The 23,097-nt window shown below is 38.7% G+C and overlaps 2 protein-coding genes across 3 annotated transcripts in view; one reads left to right on the plus strand and one right to left on the minus strand.

Moving 5' to 3' along the window:
* coro7 (coronin 7) overlaps positions 1-8,752 on the minus strand; it is a 142,133-nt gene extending 133,381 nt beyond the window's left edge. Inside the window, exons 1-4 of the mRNA XM_084129870.1 lie at positions 8,595-8,752; positions 1,090-1,186; positions 837-917; positions 571-641 (exon numbers count right to left, since the gene is read on the minus strand). Coding sequence (XP_083985996.1) covers positions 571-641; positions 837-917; positions 1,090-1,186; positions 8,595-8,654 — 309 coding nt within the window. The 5' untranslated portion in view covers positions 8,655-8,752. The remainder of the gene's footprint in view (positions 1-570; positions 642-836; positions 918-1,089; positions 1,187-8,594) is intronic.
* A 2,661-nt stretch (positions 8,753-11,413) lies between these two features.
* On the plus strand, positions 11,414-21,391 carry dnaja3a (DnaJ heat shock protein family (Hsp40) member A3a). Of its 2 annotated transcripts, XR_014608907.1 has the most exons (12): positions 11,414-11,670; positions 12,291-12,427; positions 12,650-12,733; positions 12,810-13,016; positions 14,499-14,651; positions 14,725-14,872; positions 14,958-15,022; positions 16,208-16,336; positions 16,438-16,553; positions 18,181-18,278; positions 20,336-20,404; positions 20,656-21,390. XR_014608907.1 is itself a non-coding variant. In XM_084134527.1 (11 exons), the coding sequence occupies exons 1-11, from the start codon at positions 11,466-11,468 to the stop codon at positions 20,676-20,678; spliced, it is 1,365 nt and encodes a 454-aa protein (XP_083990653.1). In that variant the 5' UTR covers positions 11,414-11,465; the 3' UTR covers positions 20,679-21,391. The 2 variants fall into 2 exon arrangements, 1 of the variants encoding a protein (XP_083990653.1); XM_084134527.1 differs by lacking the exon at positions 20,336-20,404 and having other exon boundaries at positions 20,656-21,391.
* The last annotated feature ends 1,706 nt before the right edge of the window (positions 21,392-23,097 follow it).

Genomic DNA, 23,097 nt, shown 5'->3' on the forward strand with positions numbered 1-23,097 from the left:
TACATTCTCAAAAGCGTTGAGAATTTTTCAGGCAATTTATTTTCTAATATAATAAGTGGCTAATACCAATTTACAGCAGTTTAACTGAAGCAAAAGTATCCATGATACTCTGGCAGAAGGCATGGATACCATGGGGAAATATCCCTAACGGAGCGTGTCTCAGTCGGAGCGTGATGTGCTGGGACTGCTAAACACTAAACTCCACTGACTCAGATATGCACTGGAGCAGATGTCAGGTGGAGGCCAGCTGTGCAGAAATATGAAGGCATCAGCAGACAGATTCAGCAAGAGCCTCATCTGTGTTTGTCTCTTCATTCTGCTGAGCTTAGGAAAACCCGACCCGAGTGACCGCGGCGTCTGCCAACCTCATCAACATCTGTGTGGCGTTACAGCTGCTAAAAATCCTGTTTGCAGAAGATGATAACACAATACCTCCAGAGTAACGTGATTGTGTGCGTGTTTGCTGTTATGATGTTAAGATGAACAGACAAAACAGCTCAACAGATCAGCAGATGCCCCTTTTTTTGCTCAGAATAAACACAAAAGCATCACTGCTTCAGCATGACTCACGGTCTCATCAGCCGAGCAGGTTGCCAGCAGGTACTCATCAAACGGAGAGAAGTCCAGGTCGGTCACCAGGTCTGGGACAGAAAGATCGGAGAGAGAGAATTAGGACAAAGTCATATAGGTTTATTTTTAGTAAACTGTGACATTGCATCTCACACAGCGCTTTTATTAACTCCAGGCATCCTCACAGACATCCGTTTTTCCTCCAAATGGAGTTAAATGAGCCGAGCATGAGCATGTTAGTTGAACCTATGGTACTGCGGTCTTACCAGCATGGCATGAAATCTGGGTCACGGTCCACTTCCCGTCAGATCCGGCATTCACAGAAGACAGGCCGACCATTCCTCCTCCTCCAGAGACAGAATACACAAGATTACCTTCAAAAACACTGTTTAGCAAACTCAAGACGGACTGGTTCTCCTGCTGTTTAATCTGATCTGCCGTCACTTGTGCATTTGTTTAGTGTGCAAACGTTATCAGAGGTGCAGACAGGTTCAGACAGACAGAATCAAGGGTTCGTACCAGCCTGATCCGTGTTGAAGGCCACGACACTGCAGCTGGATTTGATGTGGTTGCCCTGAGAAGAGAAGGAACCTCCTCGGACGTTTGCAATCCAGCCCTGAACAGAAAGACGGGGATGTTGTTAAATCAGAGTTAAATCAATGTTGTTGATAAGAAATCATCATCATGCCTTCATTTAGACGTACAAACACTTGAGACACTACACCAACACTACTAAAGCATCTGGCACGCTCCTTTCAGAAAGGGTTTTGATGCCACAGGACAGGCTTTCTCAAACTTCTCAAAGTGTGCAAACCCCTGTTTTGAAAATAACACTGAATAATAAAACTGTGAACATATAAAATAAGTCATTTAAAAACGAAAAAATTTAAATCATAAAAATGTCAAATAAAGTAATTTTTAAAATAAAAAAATTAATATATAAAACAAAAATTTAAAGAATAATGTAAAATTTAAATTATTAATTTTAAAATCAAAACTTACTAAAAATAAAATCATAAAAATGTGAAAAAACAATTGTTAAAATAGAAATAATACAAGTATAACACTAATAGAAATGAAAGCATAATGTCACATTTAAATAAATAACTCATTTTAAAATAAAAACTTACAAAAAATGAAAATCATAAAAATGTAATATTAAAATATATATATTTTTAAATAAGTATGTTTTAAATAAATAATGAGTATATAACACTAAAAATTAAAGCAATGTAAAATTAAAATAAATAATTGTATATACAATCATATGAAATAAGTCATTTTAAAATAGAAACTTACTAAAAATGAAAGTCAAGTATTAAAATAATGAACTTTAAAATAAATATTAAAATTAAAATCATAAAAATGTAATATTAAAATAAATAATTTTAAAATAATACTTTTTTCTATTTATATTTATTTATTTTTTCAAATAAAATAATGAAAACATAAAACTAAAAAATTAAGCAGATTGTCAAAATTAAAATAACTCATTTTAAAATAACAACAAAATTAACTATGTATATATAAACACTCACTTACTAAAGAATATTACATATTTTATGTTCACCTGCAAATCATGTGACCAAGATCAGAGAACCATGACATGCAAATGTGTTTTTAAATAGTCACTAAATATCTACAAAGAGAATATTTTAGGTCAAAGGGGTTCGCCAAACAAAAAAGTTTCCAAGCTATCAGAGAAAGTTCTGAAGATCTATGGGTCTTTTTTCCTTCAGATTTGACTTCAAGTGGCGACCCTTAATAGTGTCACAACTGTTTGTGTCCTCAGAACTAAACCATACCTGTGCTTCAGAGTTAAACTGTTGGGTTTTATACAGCAGTTTTATACAGAGCTTATCTGCAATATTGCCACAAACTATGATCGCTTCCTACTGGTGGGTAATATTTTAATATTCATGTTTGCTGGCTCTCAAACTCTTTGTCGCAGGAGTTCCTTATTTTAATAGATGCTTTTAATCTATTGCAGTGGATCAAAAACTCTACTCATATTCAGGGCCGCGTGTTGGATCTTGATCTTACGGGCTCGATGACACTGATATTGTGTTCTCAGATTTTCTGCTCTCCGATACACAAGAGCAGAATTTTTTTTCTCCAGACACTGAAAGACGTGATTGTCAAGCTCAAACCTTCATTTTGTCCTAATGATATCATTCACCCGAGATTTTTAAAATGAATCATTGATTCGGTTGGGCCAAGTATGGTATCTCTTATCAACAAGCGTCTCAAAACGGGCTCTGTTCCTGCCAACCTTAAAGTGGCTACGGTCACTCCTCTGCTCAAGAAGCCTTCACTAGATCCTTCTGTTTTAAAAAAATGTTCGGCCTATCTCTGTCTTCCCTTTAATTTCTAAGCTTTTGGAGAAAATTGTGCTGGATCAACTCCAACACTTTGTGTCAAATAATTGTATCTATGAGGTTTTTCAGTCTGGTTTTAGTCCTGCTCACAGCACTGAGTCCACCCTCCTGAGAGTGCTATATGATATTGATCTCTCCACTGATTCTGGAGATACTCTGGTATTCTCTTAGATCTTTCATTTGGTTTTGACACCATTGACCACCCTACTCTTCTATCTAGACCTGAGTCTTGGGTGGGTCTAAAAGCTTTTGTCCTGAAATGGTTTCAGTCATACCTGTCTGACAGAAAGTTTTCAGTAAAGATGGGTAGTTTCTCCAGCTCTACGGCACCTCTGACCTGTGGTCTTCCACGGGGCTCTAGTTTGGCTCCTTCTCTGTTTTCTCTTCACATGCGACCTCTGGGCGCAATTCTAAGGGGTCATGGCATATCCTTTCATTTTTACGCGGACGACACTCAAATTTATATTCCAATCAAGAGAAACAACCCTGCAGCGATGAAATCTCTTCTGCTTAGAGGAGGTTAAAGCATGGCTAGCCCAAAATTTCCTCTTCCTAAATGAAGACAAGACTGAGGTCTTTGTTCTCGGCCCAAATGAAAACTCTCATTGTGTAAGTCCAGAGTTAGAGAGTCTTTCGGCTTTTAAATCCCCAGGGGTGTGGAACTAAAATTTGACAAAGAGATCTCATCCGTAATCAGTTCCAGTTTCTACCAACTTCGTCTACTGTCTAAAATCAAAGGCTTTCTCACCCCGAAAACTCTGGAAATGGCTGTTCATGCATTTATAACGTCTCGGCTAGATTACTGCAATTCCTTATATTGCGGTATATTAAGTTTCCAAATTACTGGTCTTCAGTTAGTGTAAAATGATGCGGCCAGACTTCTACATAAGTGTCGCAAATATGACCACATCTCTCCGATTCTCAAATCTCTACACTGGCTGCCAGTTCGACAGAGAAAAGATTTCAAAATTCTACTCTTTGTTTTGTTTTTAAACCTCTTCATAACTTAGCTCCTGCCTATCTCTCTGAACTTGTCCATCCTTACGCTCCGTCCAGAAGCCTAAGGTCCAACGACCAGGCTCTGCTGGTCGTCCCTCGCATTAGACTCAAGTGTAGAGGGGAGCGTGCATTTGCGGTGGCAGGGCCACGACTCTGGGACGACCGTGCCTCTATACGGCCCCTACCCTGTCTGTCTTCAAGTCTCTGTTAAAAACCTGTTTTCTTTAGTAGATTGATCTCTTCTCTAATGGTTGGTTCTACTATTTTATATTTGAGTCTGATACTGTTTTGTCACCCAGGTTTTAAGGCTTCGCTTAGCTTTGCTGCTCTTATTTGTGTTTCATGTGTTGTTATGCAGGTCTTACTATATTTTAATCTGGTTGTTCTGTAAAGCACTTTGGTCAGCCTAGTGGCTGTTGTAAATGTGCTATACAAATAAAGTGAACTTGAACTTGTTGCCATGTTTATAGCTAGCCAGAACAACAACAGACAATTGAAGGAAACGTTATTGCCTCGTTGAGCACTGAGTTCTGTTCTGCAACAGTAACACACGTGCACAATAGGACGGCACGCCTGCGACCTGTTGGACACGCGTTCACATCCGTGCGTGTGGACATTTTAATGTGGTTCACTGGCTGTCGGATTGGGTTACAAAGCCGTGGTCACGATGAGGTCATGGCAGCAAAACTTAAAAGCCACAGTGTTTCTCTCGACAGTCAAAATGAAATGACTTCAAAAGGGAGGAAGCGAAACAGCTGTGCTAAAGAAAGAACACACCAGTGTTGTTATTGTTAATCAAAAAAAGAAAAAGGAAAAAAAAGAATCACTGAATCTCTGATTTATTTATCAGAAATAAAATAAACAATGAATAGAACATTTTTACTTCAATTACAAAAAAAATATATATATATATATTTAAAAAAATATTTACTATAAAATAGTAACAAATACTATAATAGTATATAATACGAAAATAACACTGGAACACACAGCAAAAGCCTTGAGATGTTGACTAAAGACGACACTGAAACCAGCTGATGCATATGACATCATCACAAACAGGAAAGAGGAAACGGATAGAAACGCCACACTTTCTCCAGCCAACGGCACACACACACACACACACACACACACACACGAGAAGCAGCAGACGCACTTGAGGAAATGCAAAAGAGCTCCTGCAAAGGAAGGGCAGCTGTATGGTTTCAAACACTTCCAGAATGCCAACAAGAAACAACATGCAGAGAGCCTGGACCAGAGAGAACACACTCACACACATCAGGCCTATGAGACACACGCATGCTCTTGTGCCGTACCATCTGAAGAGGATTACAGAGAGACACAGGCATGATGAGGTGACAAGCCAGTGCATTAGAAATAAAAATTATGACAATAAGGCCTTAAAAAGAACTGAGAATATGCATATGAAACTCTAATCCTGACAAACAAAACCAAACCCTTCAGTTCTGGCCATACACACAGACAATTTTCCCCGCTTGCTGGACGATAAAACTGGTCAAATAACACCAGGCTCGCATTGAAGGAGGGACCTGAGCCTAAAGTTTGGGGTTGGTAAATGTTTTTAATAATCACTTCTGCTCACCAAGGCTGCAGTTATTTAATGTAATTTATTCCTGTGATCAAAGCTGAATTTTCAGCATCATTACTCCAGTCTTCAGTGTCACATGATCCTTCAGAAATCATTCTGATATGATGATTTGATGATCAAGAAACATTTCTGATTATTTCTGAAACAGTTGTGCTGCTTCACATTATTATGGGAACCAGGATAAATTTTGTTTTAGGATCCTTCTGTAACATAAATCTTTTGTAACATAATAAACGTCTGTAATGTCATTTTTTATCCATTTAATGCAACCTTGCTGAATAGAAGTATTCATTTCTTTCTGATCTCATCTTCCACTTACAGCAGCATCGGTCAGCGCTTTACATCCGGACGCTCAGCTAAACGTCCTCAAAACACAAACTCGTCTGTCAATCTTTAACAGTGTGTGACCTCCTGTCATGTGACCTAAACACTATCAGGTAGAGGTGAACACCAATGACAACAATGAAACACTGTATCTGCAATATACACACGCTGACCCAAACTTTGGGAAAACATGCTCCCATGCTCAACGCCTCAATGAGATCAAAATACACCTAATATGGTAGTTTCAATACATTTATACTGTTTGATTTTAAGGATTTTTCATAGATAATAAGTTTAAACACTGTGCTGAGTCACCACTTGATGTCAAAACTGGGTCCTGAAGCAAAGCCAGATGAAAATCACAGTGCTATATCTAAGACTGATAAGTAAACAACAGATGTGAAATCACAACAGCGACAAAATGGCACTTGATTAGATATACTGTTAACTAGTGTAAAGACATTCACACATCACTTCTACATGTGCCGTTACGCACACACGGACACACAAACACGTGATCATATACAGCTCAGGAATGTGAAGAATTCACACTGAAGGGGCTGCTATTTAAAGGGGTGGTATAATGGCCTTTTCACAAGATGTAAAATAAGTCTCTGATGTCCCCAGAGTGTGTATGTGATGTTTTAGCTCAAAATACCCCACAGATATTTTTATATAGCATGTTCAAATTTTAACTTTTTGAGGGTGAGCAAAAACACACCGGTTTTTTGTGTGTCCCTTTAAATGCAAATGAGCTGCTGCTGAGGGCGGAGCTTCAATTACCTCCTTGCACAGACATGCACTAAAAAATTAAAAAACTTTTAGCCTTTTATGTTCAAACCGGAGTCAGACAATGATGGAGAGACTCAAGAGGAAGTGACAACATGTAGACAACATTTCTGAATGGTTAGTTGATTAATTTATGTAGCTTATGTGTAGTTATCTTCTAGTCATTGATTAGCATTCTCTGTCATGATAATCTATAAATCACGTTCCCGGGGGCGGGGTTTATGTAAATGTTAGGGTTGGTGATGTCACTAACCCTGGAGGAATGTCGTGTAGTTCCTACCAGCTGTTTGTTGTAGTCCTTAAAAAGTGATTTCTAAAAAAGAATGAAGCAAATATCTCCCTTTGCTTTGAACTTTGAGCGTTGTAACTTTGCAGATGTTGTTTATGCTCAAACAGCAACATTACACACTAACTGTAGTTAAAAAAGTACAATCATAATCAACCAACCCTTTCACAACAGGGTATTACAACATATATGACAACAAGAAACATGAGCTCCTTTTTGTCGCTGGAAAGACGGTCTAGAATGAAGAAAAATCATTCTACAGCATCACAAGTTGTAGATGTTTCAACAAAAAACGATGTGATCAGGCGAAAAAGTGCCAAGGTAACAAACCAACGTGCCAAACAATTTACTAATTAGGGGCCGTTTACACGACAGCGTTTTCAACTCAAAACTTTTTATGCGTTTTGGCCGTTCATTTACACGACAACGGTGTTTTGGGAGCCTGAAAACGGGATTCAAAGTGGAAGTTTCTGAAAACTATACTATTATTGTCTCCAAATAAACTACAAAAACATGAATTTGTGAAAACGGCGACGTCATGCGCATGTGATGTGTATTATAGTCTAAAGGTGCGTAGTGTTTCTTTACAAAGTGGCATCGCCATCTACTGGCCTGGCATGACCATACAGCGTTTCAGTCGTTTTCGCGGATCCGTGTGAACGGGGCGGTTTTGACAATGTGGTCGTCTATATGTGAAAAACACAAGGTAACAACTTTTCCGCTTTATATAAATCATTGCCATGTAAATGTACCCTTATTTTGAAACAATAAATCAATACATAATTCAATAAATCAATAAGTGAAATGCACCAATTTGTTTTGCAATGTTCCATAAAAAAAAACCCATTCCATTATTGTAAAAAAACAAAACAACAAAAAAACACTGGAAATCAAGGTTTGAAGCTGTTCATTTCATGTCATTTTGGGGTCGTTTACACGACACCATTTCAACTAAAAACTGAATTTTTTTTTATGCGTTTTTGCTGTTCATTTATACAGGACAAGATTTTGGGGGCCTGATTTGGGGAAAAACGTGTAGTGTTTTCATAGAGTATTGTGGAAAAAGCTTTAATTGTCATTAACTATCTCAAAATCAATCTGAATATTTAACTTTTTTTTAAAGTAATTATTAACTGATTCAATTACTTCATCTTGAAGGCTTTAGTCCTTGGTTATCACAGTAAATCTGGTCACCAAAAGCTTTTGACTGCACAACATTTTATATCTTTAACTTTTTGCAATTGTTATTCACCTACATTTCTTAATGACAGCTATATGTAAGTGTCATGTGAACTGACTCTACGCATCTTTGAATGCACTATACGCATTTATGGCATTTTGTAAAACACGAATACACTTCCAACAAGATCAGAATGAAACGGAATCAAGTTCAATCAATCTCAACGAACTGCATTCAATGCATCTTCATAACACATTCAGCATGAAATGACAGAGTCATCATCACACATTCATGCAATGCCTACAAGATCCTGCATATTAAAGTGCATGAAGCTTCAGTTGAGGACAGAGGAAGTTAAGACACCATCAGTGCATCGGCACCACTCCTTCTGCTCGAAACCCAAATCACAAGACGCTCAATGATATCACGCGCTGTCCAGCGCAGGGAGGCTATACTCACATCTTTCTTGGGGATTTTCGGAGTGGTGTTCTTATATTTGGACGTCTTAAAGCGATTCATTCTGAGCTGCTGCTGGTCGCGCGTTTGAACCTTCCGGGTGTCTCGCTGTTGTGATCCTGATCCTGTGCGTTTGAATGAGTGCGTTTCTGTGAAGCAGAGCTGGCGCGCGCGATACGCGTCGCTCAAACGCTGATTTACAAATCATAAACTCGCACTGCGGGCCGTTCAGTAAATCACGCAGTATTGTGTCATGTCTGCGAAATAAAAACGCAGTCGGTGCTTTTAATGGAGGGTTCACTTACAAAAATGCAGAATGGTCTCCAATAGCTATAGCCTATAGTTAGGATATTTATACAAAAATAAAAATAAAAAACAGTTAGTTCATGTACCCTATCCTCCTCTAAAATAAATTGACAATTGACAAAAATGTATTTTTACCCTGTTTAAAAAAATATTAGACTTTTTTTTTTTTTTTTTCTCAGTTGCTTTGGCTCAATTCTCAAATTATTATTTTTTTCTTTCTTTAAAATAATTAATTCAGATCTCTGAACAGTAAGCCTGTTTTGTTCACTTTGACACATAAGTGCAATCTATAATTTGCACAGTAGGCCTACACAGTATGTCAAACATGCACAAACTGTCAAACTCTTCACAACTTCTAAACGTTATTTCATTGTGTGAGCCATCACATGCAAACTTATCCATTGAGTTATTAAAACCTGTCAGACATGCATGGTTATTCCATAAATATCTGACATGGAATGTTTATAATGCCTGTTACAGGTTTTCTCGGTCACTTTGGTACATTTCTCAGATCACAACTGAAATTCTCAAACTACTTGTTCAACCATGTCATCTAGTCAGCTCTGCACATCATAAAAGCAGTTTCTCATTGCAAATGCTTTACACTATTGTGTAACATGTTCTCAATCATGCTCACTCACATATTTCATAAGCAAATAAGTAAGTAAATAAATAAATAAATAAACATTTCTATACATAGATAGATAGATAGATAGATTTTATTTTGGCTTTTAAATCGTATTTCACTATATAATGCGTTGTGTTTAATGTTGAGATGCATTAAACAAAAATTCCTCAGAATAGGCTATGTGCACAAGCGTCGCGACGAACTTCCGCTATTGTCAGTTGTCGGCATATCAGTTTCCGGTTTACGGCCGCTTCATCGGCATCCGCTGTAAACAAACAAGATGAGTGCTGCTGTTGTACGAAATAAAGAGATACTATGTGCGTGACACATCTAAGTTTCTAAGAACTGTAGGTGGATCTTACGGCCGTTTCCCACATACTCCGTGTGCAGTGTGTGTGTGTGTGTGCGCGCGCGGTGCAGGTGCTTCATATATGATGCGTTTGCAGTGAATAACTGATTCACGGCTGTACCACAAACACTTACTATTTTTATTTAAAATCCAGAAGTTACGCTGCAACTTTTATTTAATAAAATGTTTTTTCAGCATTGCGATTCTCTTTGTACACATATAACCTACACTCTTTAATGGACGCATGCACGTTTAAACACAATTTAAACAACGTAGGGCTATTATTCCATGCATTACTTATATTAAGTTGCTCAAGCAAGTGGTCAAATATTTAACTGTAAATTGACAAAAACAGCCGACTCTCATGCCTTTTCTTTTCCATTTAAATTTTAATAAAATAAATCTTGCATGTCACAAAGAACTTGTTTTTCCACCTCCACGAATGAGACTACAATTTATTTAATTAAATGCATTTATGGTGAAATTACTACATTTTCATGTCAATCTTTGTTAATTTTGACCACGAAACATGCGCTGTCAATTTAATTCAGCGTTTGCAGCACAGCAGAAATAGACTCGGTGCGGAAACGATCTAGATAAATTGTAATTTGTCAATAAATTGTAGTAATCTCACCATAAATGCATTTAATTCTATAGGCCTACTACTATTTTTCACAGTCATCTTTTTACTTTTAGAAGACCGGGGTAAAGCAAGGTAAACTACAATTTACTTCAACAAGGCTACATAATGATCAACACTCTCATTCGTGGAGGTGGAAAAACAAGTTCTTTGTGACATGCAAGATTTATTTTATTAAAATTTAAATGGAAAAGAAAAGGCATGAGAGTCGGCTGTTTTTGTCAATTTACAGTTAAATATTTGACCACTTGCTTGAGCAACTTAATATAAGTAATGCATGGAATAATAGCCCTACGTTGTTTAAATTGTGTTTAAACGTGCATGCGTCCATTAAAGAGTGTAGGTTATATGTGTACAAAGAGAATCGCAATGCTGAAAAAACATTTTATTAAATAAAAGTTGCAGCGTAACTTCTGGATTTTAAATAAAAATAGTAAGTGTTTGTGGTACAGCCGTGAATCAGTTATTCACTGCAAACGCATCATATATGAAGCACTATAGCGCGTGCTGCTCCTGCACCGCGCACACACACACACACACACACACACACTGCACACGGAGTATGTGGGAAACGGCCGTAAGATCCACCTACAGTTCTTAGAAACTTAGATGTGTCACGCACATAGTATCTCTTTATTTCGTACAACAGCAGCACTCATCTTGTTTGTTTACAGCGGATGCCGATGAAGCGGCCGTAAACCGGAAACTGATATGCCGACAACTGACAATAGCGGAAGTTCGTCGCGACGCTTGTGCACATAGCCTATTTCATAGTTTTTCCTCAGTTTCATTGACAGCAAATGCACGAGCCCGTCCACTCTAATGCAGTTCACATGCGTCCAAAAAGAAATGGCCAGGCTAACCAAGAATCTCCCTCTAAACAGTAATGCGCATGCGTGTGCCGCTCGCAGTGCACATGCGCAGTCGCTCTCGTGTCAGTGAGTGGCAAAGATGGCGTGTTCAGCGGCTCGCAGCTCCGCACGCTGGATCACAGTAGCCGTGTCCTGCAGCCACACACGGGCCTGCTCACCCTTCATCTCCAGGGCACATGACGCCTACAGACGCGTCTCGACGCTGTCGGGCCGGCAGATCTGGGCAACGCGCAGCGGGGTTGCTGGAGGAGCCGGGACCGCGGTGACATTGAGAGGCATGACAGGTGAGAGAGAAGGCCTGAGCATCCAGCATACAAACTACTAACTCGTTTTAAACGACGTTTAAAAATCAGGTCCGAGCTGATCGATATAGATTCAGCTTCACATGTTAGATGACATGAGGATGTATAACCATATATAGGTTACATTCAATTGCAACATGTAGGTCAGAAAGCAAACATGGAGCTCAGATCAATGCATGCACATAATCACATCATTGATCAATAACTAACTTACCTAATCGATAATGTGTGAATAAGAGTTTGGACCTGATGAGAAATCCTAGACTTGGTTTTCCTCATTTTCCAGAAACTTCTCTGACCTTGTTGCAGTTTAGCAGTGACTGTCAGCTGGACTAATAAAAACACATTGAGTCTATGCGTTATTATTATTATTACGAAGAATTTTCAAAATACCCCTTAGTATGATGGTTATGTTGTGGTGTTTTGCTCAGTTTCACAATGGTAGATCTCTGTTTCCATCTGGTTCCTAGAAAAGACCTGTCCCGAAGTCGGTATTTGTTGTAAAAATGCTGTAGTTGCTGCATGTTACAGTAGTAAAACCATAGTAAATATGCTGTTCATAATTGGAATCATAAGTAATATAATAGTATTGTGTGTCACAGCCGTGGGCCCTTCTTCTCATCTCATGTGCAAGATGTTGTTCCACACCAGCTCTCCTGCAAGAAAACAGGACTTCTACCAGATCTTAGGAGTCCCACGCTCTGCAACACAGAAGGAGATTAAGAAAGCTTATTACCAGGTAAGACACCTGATTAGTGGGAGTTTGCCTTCTATATAGAGCGGGGCTAGTTTTCACAACTATTCGGGTATCTCTTTTCCTGGGAAGTACCAATGGAAATGGTAAATAGCTCTTTGTTTTTTGTAAAGCAGTAGACCAAATAATCACTGGAGTAAAGTGTGTGACAACTAGCCCCGGCGTAATTTCTGGCTTTTGACCATGGTTCATTCTTTCCCCATTCAGATGGCAAAGAAGTATCATCCAGACACTAACAAAGACGACCCTCAAGCTAAGGAGAAGTTTGCGCAGCTGGCCGAAGCCTACGAGGTTTGAAGCTTCTCTCCACCAAGGCTTGTTCAGATATCTGAGTCCAGCTGAAATAATGCGTTTCCGTTGTCCTCAGGTGCTCAGTGACGAGGGGAAGAGGAAACAGTACGACACGTATGGCTCCGCCGGGTTCGATGCGGGTCAGGCCGGCGCGGGACATCAGCAGTACTGGGGCGGAGGCGCCAGCATCGACCCAGAGGAGCTTTTCCGCAAGATCTTTGGCGAGTTTTCCGGAGCGCGAGGCTTCGGGGATTTCAACGCCATCTTCGATCAGCCACAAGAGGTCAGATATGGTCTCCTCTGTAGATGTATTGTTTTTCTGTGCGGCCGATGTTACAGAAGCTGGACTTTTATTTTGTTCGGTTTACATTTTTCTGATTCTAGTTTTAATGGTTTAATTCAATTTTAGTCATTAAAAAGCATGTCTGAATGAGTTCGTAAAACTCAATTTAGTAACATTTAAAAAAGTAACATTTTGCCTTTTCTTTGGCCATTTTTGAACTATTTATTTTCCTTGTCAAATAAGTGCTGCACAACAGAACTTTACTGTGTAAATTAAAACTTGAATATTAGAATCTCTTATAATTCTCTTTAAAATAATAACGAAAATATAATTTTTTTTATGGTTATTACTTTGATAAGTAGATTTTACAATGCAATTGTAATATATTTTTGTAATAAATTCTTCAAGGTAACTGGATTATTGTTATTTTTTAACTGATTTTCTGGTTGCATTCGCACCGCCAGAACTCTGAAGTGACGTAAGCCACACTTGTTGGTGTGACTTTTATTTTGATAGCGCGGCGGACCTTTATTTTGACGTGCTGAGAACGCCAGAGCCTGAGCTCACAGTGCTCGCAATCTCCATGTTCATTAGTTTACGACCTGTTTAACAGTCCTGTCTAATACGTTATTAGATAGAACTGTAAGACATAGAAAGTAGACAGTAATGAAAAGGTATTAGCGTTTGCCGTGTGGTTGATATCCAGTGTCGCTAGCTGAGCAGAAATGCATAATCATAATCACGTTTAGCTTGGTCCCCTCGAAGTTGCGTTGGAGTTTCTCCTTAGAGTATAGATTTAGAGGTCCATCTATCACCGTTTTCCATGTTCGTAGAGTTAGTTTCTGGAGTAAATGTGTAGGCTATAATCTGTGTGTTTACACAACTTTTTTTTCTGGTGGTTGCTGGTGTTTCACGTGCATTCGGCCAATCAGCATACACTTAAGTCGCTGGTAGTTCATAGTGCTGGTTAAGACTGACTCTGAAGTAGGAGCTAAAATAGTTCCTCCAAAAGGAGTTCCTAGAATTAAAATCGTTCCTAGTTCCTGCGGTGTGAGCACGCCCAAATCCGGGTACTTCCGCCAATGGTTCTAGGAACTATGAAAAGGTTCTTCAATTAAATTTTGTTAACTCTCAGAGCAGCTCTGGAGATGAAGTTCATGTGTTCATATAGTGAGACGCTGAAAACACCACTAGCATTAGCGTACTTGAGTATGTATAGTAGACCAAACTGTGCCGTTCATCCACTTTGAAACACACAAAACATGCAGACTTCAGATTTCAGTAGCAGTCCTTTTTGCAGATTTATCACAATTTGAATTTGATTTATTGTACAGCCCTAATTTTGATTTGTTATTCCAAATTTGGCCGAATTCCGTGACATTCCGCGCTACACAGTAAATTCCATTGTTATGCCTGGATTCCGTGATTCTGTCAGTTGATGCTCTCATATATCCATAAACACTCTATTCTGTTTGTTAACAGTATGTCATGGAGCTCACGTTCGCTCAGGCTGCCAAAGGAGTGAATAAGGAGATTACCGTCAGCGTCGAGGGCGCGTGTCAGCGCTGTGACGGCCGAGGCCATGAGCCCGGATCTAAAGTCCAGCACTGCGGGAACTGCAACGGGACTGGCATGGTAAGTGACGCCTTCGAGCACGTCCCGTCATTCAGACGCGTCCAATAACTCAACGTAGCGTTTGTCCTTGTAGGAGACTGTGAACACGGGGCCTTTCGTGATGCGGTCCACCTGCCGGCGCTGTGGCGGGAAGGGCTCGGTCGTCACATCGCCCTGTACGGCGTGTCGAGGAACGGGACAGACCAAACAGAGGAGAACCGTCACGGTGCCTGTTCCTGCTGGTGAGTTAGCCGGTCGTCTTTGGGGAAGTGAGACGGGTTCAGTGGAGGAGTTGAGTTTTGAGCTTTTGTTTACTGTGTTGTTCAGGAATTGAAGATGGGCAGACGGTCCGAATGCCTGTGGGGAAGAAAGAGATCTTCATCACGTTCAGAGTGAGTATATCACGGCGTTGAGGTTTTAGGAAGTCTATAAGCACGTCAAGTGATTACATGAAGGGCTTTCGCACCAGGTGGTTTTAGGAACAAGCCAACAGGGGAGTTCCACAGAGGATTACGTTTTCCCCTTAGGGACGTTTTCCTAGTTGCAAAATTGGCGGGTGCCTGTGTTTTGTTATGGCATGCATTCAGCCAATCACCATACACTTATGTAACTGGTAGTTCCTATTGTGCTCGATTACACCCTACTCTAAAGTAAGAGCTAGTCGTCCCAACAGGTGTTCCTATAGCTAAAATCATTTGCAGTTTCTGCAGCATGAACACAGCGTAAAGCACGTACTTCCGCCAATAGTTGTAGGAACTATGAAAATGTTCCTCCAGTGCAAAATCTCCTTGGTCAGTTTAAGTTTTGTGGGTTTTGGTTCATTTGCTGTTTTAGGCTTTGAAGTAACTGAAATTAAACAGTCCAGTTTACCGTATTTTCCGGACTATAAGTCGCTCCGGAGTATAAGTCGCATCAGTCAAAAAAATGCGTCATGAAGAGGAAAAAAACATATATAAGTCGCACTGGAGTATAAGTCGCATTTATTTAGAAATTTATTTCACAAAATCCAAGACCAAGAACATACATTTAATCTGGAAAGGCAAGTTATTTAACTACACAGAACAACAGGCTAAGTAGGTGTCCGGTATGTTAACGCAACACATTAACAGTTATTCAGCTACACAATAGCATAAAGAACATATACCTGGGAGGCTGAATAGGCTAAATTAACATAAGCCAGGGAGTCCAACAAGCAAGTTACCAGTAAACAAGTTCACCAAGCTCCCGCGATCTCATTCCACATCACTGAATCCATTGAATTTTCTTCATATGGTGTCGCTTCTGAATAACTGCGCCAACTAGAGCGCCCTCTCGCGGGTGTAGACGGTAATGTTTTATCTTGGTTCATCTCAGTCTGAATTCATTTTGATATATAAGTCGCACCTGAATATAAGTCGCAGGACCAGCCAAACTATGAAAAAAAGTGCGACTTATAGTCCGGAAAATACGGTAAGTATATTCAGTGATGGTTCATAGTCAAGTGTCTGTTTCCATTGAATAGACTGTATTTAGCAGGATCTGGAAACCCAGATCCAGCTTGTGTACTCTTTGCTAATCATCCGTGTCGATGTTCTCAGGTCCAGAAGAGTCCGATCTTCAGGAGAGACGGCGCTGACATCCACTCTGACGTCATGATCTCTGTGGCTCAGGCCATATTGGGCGGCACGGTCAGAGCACAAGGACTGAACGAGACCGTCAATCTCTCGGTGGGACATCTTGGTGATGTTAACATGACCATATTAGAAAACGAATCCAGATGTTCTCATGCATGTAAACACAGTCATTCACTCAGTGAATGTTCTCGTAGATCCCAGCTGGAATCCAGACCGACCAGAGGATCCGGCTCTCAGGAAAAGGGATACCGCGGGTCAGCGGCTACGGTTACGGTGACCACTACGTCCACGTCAAGATCAAAATCCCCAAGTAAGACTTCTTACATATAGGGATGGGACGGTATGAAAATTTAATATCATGATTATAGTGACCAAAATTATCGTGATTATCAATATTATCACGGTTTTGTTAAAACGAGATGAAAGTGTTCAAATAGAGTTGATGCTCACACTGAAGACATTTCAACAAGTTTTATATTTGAAAATCAACAAACAACAAATAAAACAAGCAGCTCTATGCACTTTTTAAAGCATTTCCTTCCTTATAATGACGGTCGTCAATAGCAACGCATTATAACACCGCGCACATCCATTGTAACGGCCGCCTAGTGTTAAGTAGTGTTCATGACATGAATGTTGATGTGCCTTTAAGATAACTTCTTCTATGGCGTACGTTATTGTATGCATGCTGGTTTTATGTGAGCGCGCACGCACAGTGAGAGTGAGAATGATCACGCAAAGAGTAAGATGACCACTCTACTGCTGACCGTTGTTTTATTATAATGTGTTTACTTCCACTTTGATTTGTAGCGTGTTTTAGAGTGTTTTCTTTTCCCTTTTAACATTCGCTCTTCGACATGTATGTGAAGAGTGTGCTTAACTGAGAGAAAACATCTATAAAAGTCTCGTGGAACTACCAGTTCATTTGCACTGTCTTGTATTCTTCATCTGGGCAGACTTCAAACTCTCTGACAGACGTTACACCATGTATCACAATGGACGCGCTCTCTCGTTTCATTCAAATACAACTTGCAGTCTTGCGTCTCCGTTTTTAATTGTATTGAAAATTAAATCAGAGTTGATTTATTGTTTACAGAGTTTGATAATATTGTTGTGATCATCTTGTCTGAACGATTGTTTTGTACACTGTACAGAATGGATTTATAAACAGGTAAGATTTAAAACATTAATCTCAATTCAATGTCCCCGTAATTATGTGGTAAAGAAAACGGTGTAATAAGTGTATAATGAATATGAATTATTATCTCTTAAATGTCACTCTTAATAGTCTTGTTTGAACTTGTTCGTTCGTCTTTGGCTCAAAGCCACTTGCTGCGAACTTTTCTTTGCGGAAGCTTCATGTTTATTTCAAGTGATTGATATAAAATAGTTCAACTTAAAACAACATTTTATGCCCAATTACTTCCCTGGTATTGAGGTCAAAGTTAACTTGCCTTGCGTTCGCTATACAACAGTCGGTGATGGTCACACAACAAGACAACTCGGCAGATCTGAAGTTTACCCCTATTGCAGCGACTTTTTCGTGTGCATGTTCTGCAGACAGGGGGACCATCCTCGATTAAGTTTCCCTCAGGACTTTTGTTAAAGCCAAAATATGACCACACCTCAGAATTGGTTCTTTTAAAAGGCTGAAAAATCTCCCGAGCACGGTCACTGCCTTCCGCAATTCCTTCTTGAATAAAAAAAATAACATTGCGCGCTGCGTCAGACTGTTGCTGGCTGAACAGGATCTAAAATCGCGATAATCAAACACGGTTTTAATGATTATTAAATTTTAAACGATATTACTAACCGTCAGTACATTTTATCGTGGTTTATAGTGAAACCGGTAATCGTCCCATCCCTACTTACATATGATGTTTTATGCCACTGTTGAACATTAAAATGACTGATCCATCCGTTTGTCTCCTGTCCAGGATGTTGACAGACCGACAACGAGGCCTTATGATGAGCTACGCGGAGGACGAGACCGATGTGGAGGGAACCGTCAATGGCGTGACCAGCACCACTACAGGTAGTGTTATTGCGCTTTTCCACTGCTCGGTACGTCTCAATTAAATAGTAGCACCTCGGTTGAGGTTCCAAGCGAGCCGTACCGATACTAAAACTTGATGTGTAAGCACTGCAGATCACTGATTGGTCAGAGAGAATCGGCAATACCAGAGTCATTGAATTTGCAACACGAGACCCAAACCCACTAGCAGCATCACGATCAGTCTATAATCCCGCCCACTCTGAAGCGGTACTAACTGCAGTGGAAAAGCAAAGCGTTTACAGTGGAATCTGGGGGCGGTCATGTTAAAACCAGTGCCTGTCTCTGTCCAGGAGGGGGCGGTACTCAGACTGGGACAGGGCACAAACAGAAAGACGAGGGCTTTTTCTCCAAATTAAAGAAAATGTTTAGCTCCTCCTGACAGCCACAAAGCAGGTATGATGATTTGTTTTAAGATACGACTCCCTGAAAACCATTTGAATGATTTTAGGGATTGGAAAAGCCTAAAAGTAAAATGTTATTACTGTGGTTTAGTATCTGGTTTGTGGCTGTCTGTGACTGTGAATTCTCCAAAATAGCATTTGGACACCTGAAACTCACTTAATGTGTGAAAGTAGATTAATGTTATTTAATCAGCTTTGAAGTTATTTGTAAAACGTATTAACTCCATTCAATATCTATTACAGGGGTTTTCAAACTGGGCTAGGAATGCTAGCTAACGCTAAGGAACGCTAGAGGCTGGATTGCCAAGTCTACGGTTTTCCCACAGATTTGGGATACTTTTAAATGGTTGCCGCAAGTAGATTTTTTTTTAATTTGGAAGAGTCATTAGGCTACTTTTGGTGTGTTTTTGATTGGTCATTGCGCTAGTTTGGGTCTGTTTTTAATTGGCCATTGGGCTAGTTTTGTTTTGCAGACCTGGCAACCCTGGCTAGAGCGTCTGTGGAAATGTTTACAGAAAGAGTATAAAATAATTCAAATAAATATTCAAAATTATTAAAATTGCTAATTAAAAAACAAAAAACATTTTGTCGTTGGCTGACTTTCAACCATTAGAAATATTTGAAAAACGGTGAAAGCTTGTCAAATTACTGTTTTCTTTTTCAACTTCCAAGTTTATGTTGACTCCTGTCACAGATTTATATGGAATAAATTTGTAATTGTGACTTCTCTCATTTGTACTACATACAGTATATCTCACATTCACTGCTATATTACTTATAATAAGTAAATTAACAAAGAAAGAATTAATATTATATTAAAATAAATAGGTAAATAAATGCAGTATAACAACTAGGGGTGTAATAGTTCAAATTACTAACTGTTCGATTTTAGGGTCATGGTTTCGGTACGGTTTGATGCCATGCTCAGGGAAAAAAGGACTACTGTCAAATAAAAATAAAGAAAATAAGAACAAATATACCACAAGCAACACCACAAATAAATACAATTGGGAAAAGATAAAAATAAAATAACAGTTCTCTTCCGGTTATTTAGGTATCTAACAGTAGTTTTTAGGTATAGAAATTGAATAATTTAAATGTAAAACAAACAACATTGCGTAGAATCTTCACTTTATCATTAAATGCTATCACTTTAAGACCATGCATGGATCCAAAATACCGATACACATGCGTTCGTTCTTGACGGTTTAAATTCGCATAAGACATAACTCACTTTTTTTGCTAGGATACTCGCCAAGACGGGAAATTATGTTGACATCATTTTTGTGGGAATTTGTCCGTTCAATCACAAGACTTGAAAGAGAACACAAAATTTGCGCTCTGTACACACACTTTCCGTGAGTTTTCTTTCCTGTCTTGCGCTTGAATGTTTAAATTGGCAAGGCTTAAATGAGTTTAGTTTAAACACAGATAGCAGTGTGTGCTGTTCAGGTCTCTCGCGCACTATCAACACCCGAGTGATGATGGCGAAAATGACTGGTCATATTATAACATGCGGCACTCGCATTGAACAAAGTTTAAGGAAAGCCATAATGTGTATCCATCGACAGAAACATACATTAGCCTAACTCTGTCTGTCTTTGTTTTATTTATTTTCAACAAACCATATTCTAGATTGCTAGGCGTCGTCAGATTTGAGATGAACCGCGGTGCGAGTGCGTGACGAACCATGGGTGGACATCGGTACGGTTCGATTATTTATTTATTTATTTTTACCGAGAAACGTTACACCCATAATAGCACTATAATGAGTTGGGAAAAAAATTTAATAATGTAACTTAATAGAAACTAAATATTTTCCAAATAATATTTTAGACATTCGACAGGTCTCTCACGTGAAGATCATTTTAGGAGGTTCATGGCATTTAAAAGATTGAACACCCCTGATCTTTTGCATCTCATAGATTCATTCTTCCGTGTGTTTGTCTTTACAGGTAAAAGATCCACTGGAAATTAAGAGACTTGGTCTTGCTAGTGGAGATTCAGGTTCACTGTAAAACCTGATGAACACACAAGAGGAGGAGACGAGTCTTCTGTTGTTGGACACATGCAGCATTGAATTCATCTCGATCCCTCATCAGAAACTACACATGAAGCTCTGGATCTATCATGGACTTCTAAGAGACGATTCCTCCAAATCCCAGAGGAATATGATTTACGCACATGCACCCGTCTTACCTGAAACATTGTGATGTCAGCCTTAGCACCAAAATGGTCTTTGGTCTGTAATTTTACGTTAAGGTGTTACGTAGTCAGTTCTTACGTTTTCTGATATTCTGAGATGAAGTGATTCACAATCGGATGAGAACTCTTTACTTCAGTAACAATAAACGTTTCAGATTTATCATGTTTGTGCTGTTTGTCACTGAATGTTACATCCATGTGCTTCATTTGCAGTGTACATAGACCACTGTTAATATTAAAATCAATTTAATGTTATTGTAGAGATAAATATGCAATAAGTAATAAAATCTCTGTAACATATAAATGACTGTTTATGTTGTTGAATATATATAGTGTATTTATAGTGTAGCTTTCTGATGCATTAATTATTCACAAAAAAAGTATTTTATTTTTACTTCAAAACCGCCCTAATTGTATTGTTAAAATTAGTATATTAGTTGTTAATACTTTACTGTAAAACAAAATAAACATTACATATATTGTCTTAAAATCAAATTATTTTATACGTGAAGGACACTCAATTTAAATAAGGTTTTAACTTTACAACTATGTTGGCAGGGGCAGAAATGTAATTGGTTTAAAGTTTAAAGCTTGTGGAAAGTAATTGTCCTAAACTTAGCAAGTGTTGTAAAGTTTTCTTTCATCGAAGCAGAGACCTGGAGACAGTTGGGATCGCGTTCAACGGAAGTTATTCTTTATTGAGAACTCCGCTGTACGTTGCTGTAGTACTTCCATCATGATCTAACTCTAATACAGTATGCATTGTAGTTATATACATTCCAAGGGGGAGGGATTACATAGAGGTGGAGACTCTGAACAAAGCATGCAAATTAAGTATACAGGTTAAGGTAACACCCTAGACTGAGGGTCTGGCCCATCCTAATTCAATCAGCATAAGGCTCCAAGAGCCATTTGGGTCTGAAAGCCATTTGCAGAACAAAAGGTGAGATTCTCAGTGAATCATTCGTGTGCTAATCCCATCAGTCTGACAATAAGGAGAGAACAGAAATTGCAACTTTGCTGAGATCTTAACCTTAAAAGATTCTTTACCATGATGTTATGTACAGAAGCATATTTGAAATAGATTCTTAAATTTGTAATCCTTCACAAGTAACTTGTCTCATTTTTTTTATTTGATATAACTTACTATAGTTTAGTAGATGTTAGGAAATTAGATGTATGATTGCTAAAACAGTGCTATAGTATTGCAGTGTTGGTGATGCAGGATCATATTTATGATCAGTAAATACCCAATATCACCTGAGGGCTGTTTCATAAAACAAGATTAGAATACAAGCCAGGCTTATTTTGGTTAGTCAGACTTATTGTCGGTTGATTCTGTTTCATAAAGCAAATTTAAAATAGTTCAAACTCAGTTACTCTTAAAAGTATTACTCTTGGAGTAAGTAGTTACTCTTAAGAAGACTCAGTTGTCTTGTCTGAATTACTTATGTTAAATTTTTATTTTGTAGGTATAAAATATAGGCTATGAATGAGTGTAATGAGCTATAAGTTCACCGCAAATTATCCAACATCCTAAAGATAAATTATTATCGTTAGAAGATATTTCTAGTGTTATAAAATATCGCATGTTAATTTTCCAAGCAAAATGTAGGCTATATTTTACTCAGAATTATTGCGCGCAGCAGCGCTCGTTCAATGTGAAGTTTAGCAGCAAAATGGAAATATTTGCATGACTTTCTAACATTTACAGATGGAGAATATACCTGTGAAATGTAGGTTTTGCACTGAGGAAAACGCCATGTCTCAAACGCATAAAACAGCACAAAATATTTTTGATCCACGATCGACTTCTAGGGCTGCTTAAGAAAAGCGTGCACACGCAGTTATCTAGACTAGATAAAACCTGGATCAAATTAGTGAGACTTCAATTACCTTTTATGAAACCTTTAGCCCCAACTTATTTGTTAGGTTAATTCAAGTCAGGTTTTGGAGTTTAATCCCCGCTTTTCTTAGCGTCTTTTATGAAACAGTCATCTGCTCATTTTTGTTAGTTTGTTTTGTTTGATTTTTTTTCCCATAACAACTGTGTCTTATTAATACAGTAACAGCAGTCAGAAAACTATTGTTAAAAAAAAAAAAAAAAAATCAAGGGTCGAGAGCTCAACTAAAGCACTGATCATAGTGGTAACTTTAAAATGAACATTTTCAATAGTGTGATGGTAACTCAT

The sequence above is a fragment of the Abramis brama genome (assembly GCF_963993115.1).
Source record: "Abramis brama genome assembly, chromosome: 1".
Classification (NCBI taxonomy): domain Eukaryota; kingdom Metazoa; phylum Chordata; class Actinopteri; order Cypriniformes; family Leuciscidae; genus Abramis; species Abramis brama.